This window comes from Perkinsus marinus (assembly GCF_000006405.1).
Source record: "Perkinsus marinus ATCC 50983 genomic scaffold scf_1104296960720, whole genome shotgun sequence".
Lineage (NCBI taxonomy): Eukaryota > Perkinsozoa > Perkinsida > Perkinsidae > Perkinsus > Perkinsus marinus.
In genome coordinates, this window is record NW_003206005.1 from 1 (window position 1) to 1,362 (window position 1,362).

General features: G+C 49.1%; 1 protein-coding gene across 1 annotated transcript; it reads left to right on the forward strand.

The window, feature by feature from the left end:
- Positions 1-183: 183 nt before the first annotated feature.
- Positions 184-989, forward strand: Pmar_PMAR000637 (conserved hypothetical protein; the record flags this gene model as incomplete). The annotated part of the gene is made up of 6 exons (XM_002772583.1): positions 184-237; positions 282-355; positions 398-535; positions 579-630; positions 682-798; positions 844-989. Coding segments are annotated over 6 exons (581 nt in total), but the record flags the coding sequence as incomplete, so codon positions are not given.
- Positions 990-1,362: the final 373 nt, after the last annotated feature.

Here is a 1,362-nt window from a genome sequence, read left to right on the forward strand (position 1 = left end):
GGTCGGTACGCACGAAGAACACAACGAAAACTTGCCGTGAGGAAATGCAAGATAGCAAGATTCGGGATAGTCTCGTATCCCAGCTGAACGACGGAAATGCAGGCCGCCGAATATCTTAGGTGAAGATCACAAGATACGGATCATGTACCAGTTGATTTGTCCATCGTATTTGAGAATCTCGAGATGGAACCAACATCGGCCGAAGAGTACCGTAAGGAAGGGAATACCAAGTTAAAGGTAAGGTGTGGTATACCCTCTACCCCTTATTGGTGGTGACACAGGCCAAGGACATCCAAGGAGCCATTGATAGCTACACTCATGCTATCGATATGAAGCCTGAGGACCACCTAGCATGGTAAGGGGTCTTTCCATGGCTTCAGTAACATGGTCATTACAGGTCCAACCGATCAGCGGCTTTCTCTGTCGATGGCTCTTATGACAAGGCCTTGGCTGATGGTTTGAAGTGTGTCGAGTTGGCCCCTTTTTGGAGTAAGGGACACCATCGGGTGGGCTCAGCATTGCAGTCTATGGGGAGGTAGGACGGTGTTTATAGGGTTAGAGGGGCACCTTATGGACAGGTACCAAGAGGCTATTGACCATCTCGATGCAGCCATCAAGACTTGTACTGAGGTAATGCTAATAGGAGGAGGAGATGCTTATGGTAGTTGATGGTCATCTTAGGGGGATATTGCCAATCTAAAGGCCTTGAGGGACGCTTGCAAGGGCCTATCAGTTGAGAAGCAGCTCCTTGGGGCATGGAAAGGAACTGTCACAGAACAGCTTGGTGGATACTCTCAAGTAGGATAGTGTACGACTTATGTTCTATCGTTGGTCTGCTGTCAGGTTATGCAGTTTGAGGAAGGGCATAAGATGCATGTGATGGTCATGGGCCAATCTCAAGAGGCCAGCTATATGGTGGATGCTGCTAGGGACCCCGCTCTTCTCAACATCCATCTTGCCATCGATGGTGACCAAGGACCTAATGTGCCGTAATACTGAGGGCGAAAGGGCTTTATAAACTCAGTAGTCGTAGTAGATGTTCCTGTAAGATTTGGTCGTCCGTAGTATGGAGGTATTGATGGTGTCGGGAGCGGGTATTGAACCTGCGACCTGCGGATTATTGGCATGCCCATGCATCATGCTAAGCTGTTCTGTAGATATATCATCCGCTTTACTGATGAAACTACGCTCGAGATGTGCTGTCCTTATCTTACTCCCGAGATTCCGACCAAGTTTGAAGGGCCGGGTCTGGTGACCATGAAGAAGGTAGGCGCTATTCTAGGCCCTCTACCATCATCTCGTGCCTTTCAAGTTACCCGATGGTGAGAAGGTTGATGTCGATGAAGGCAAGTGGGTGGACTC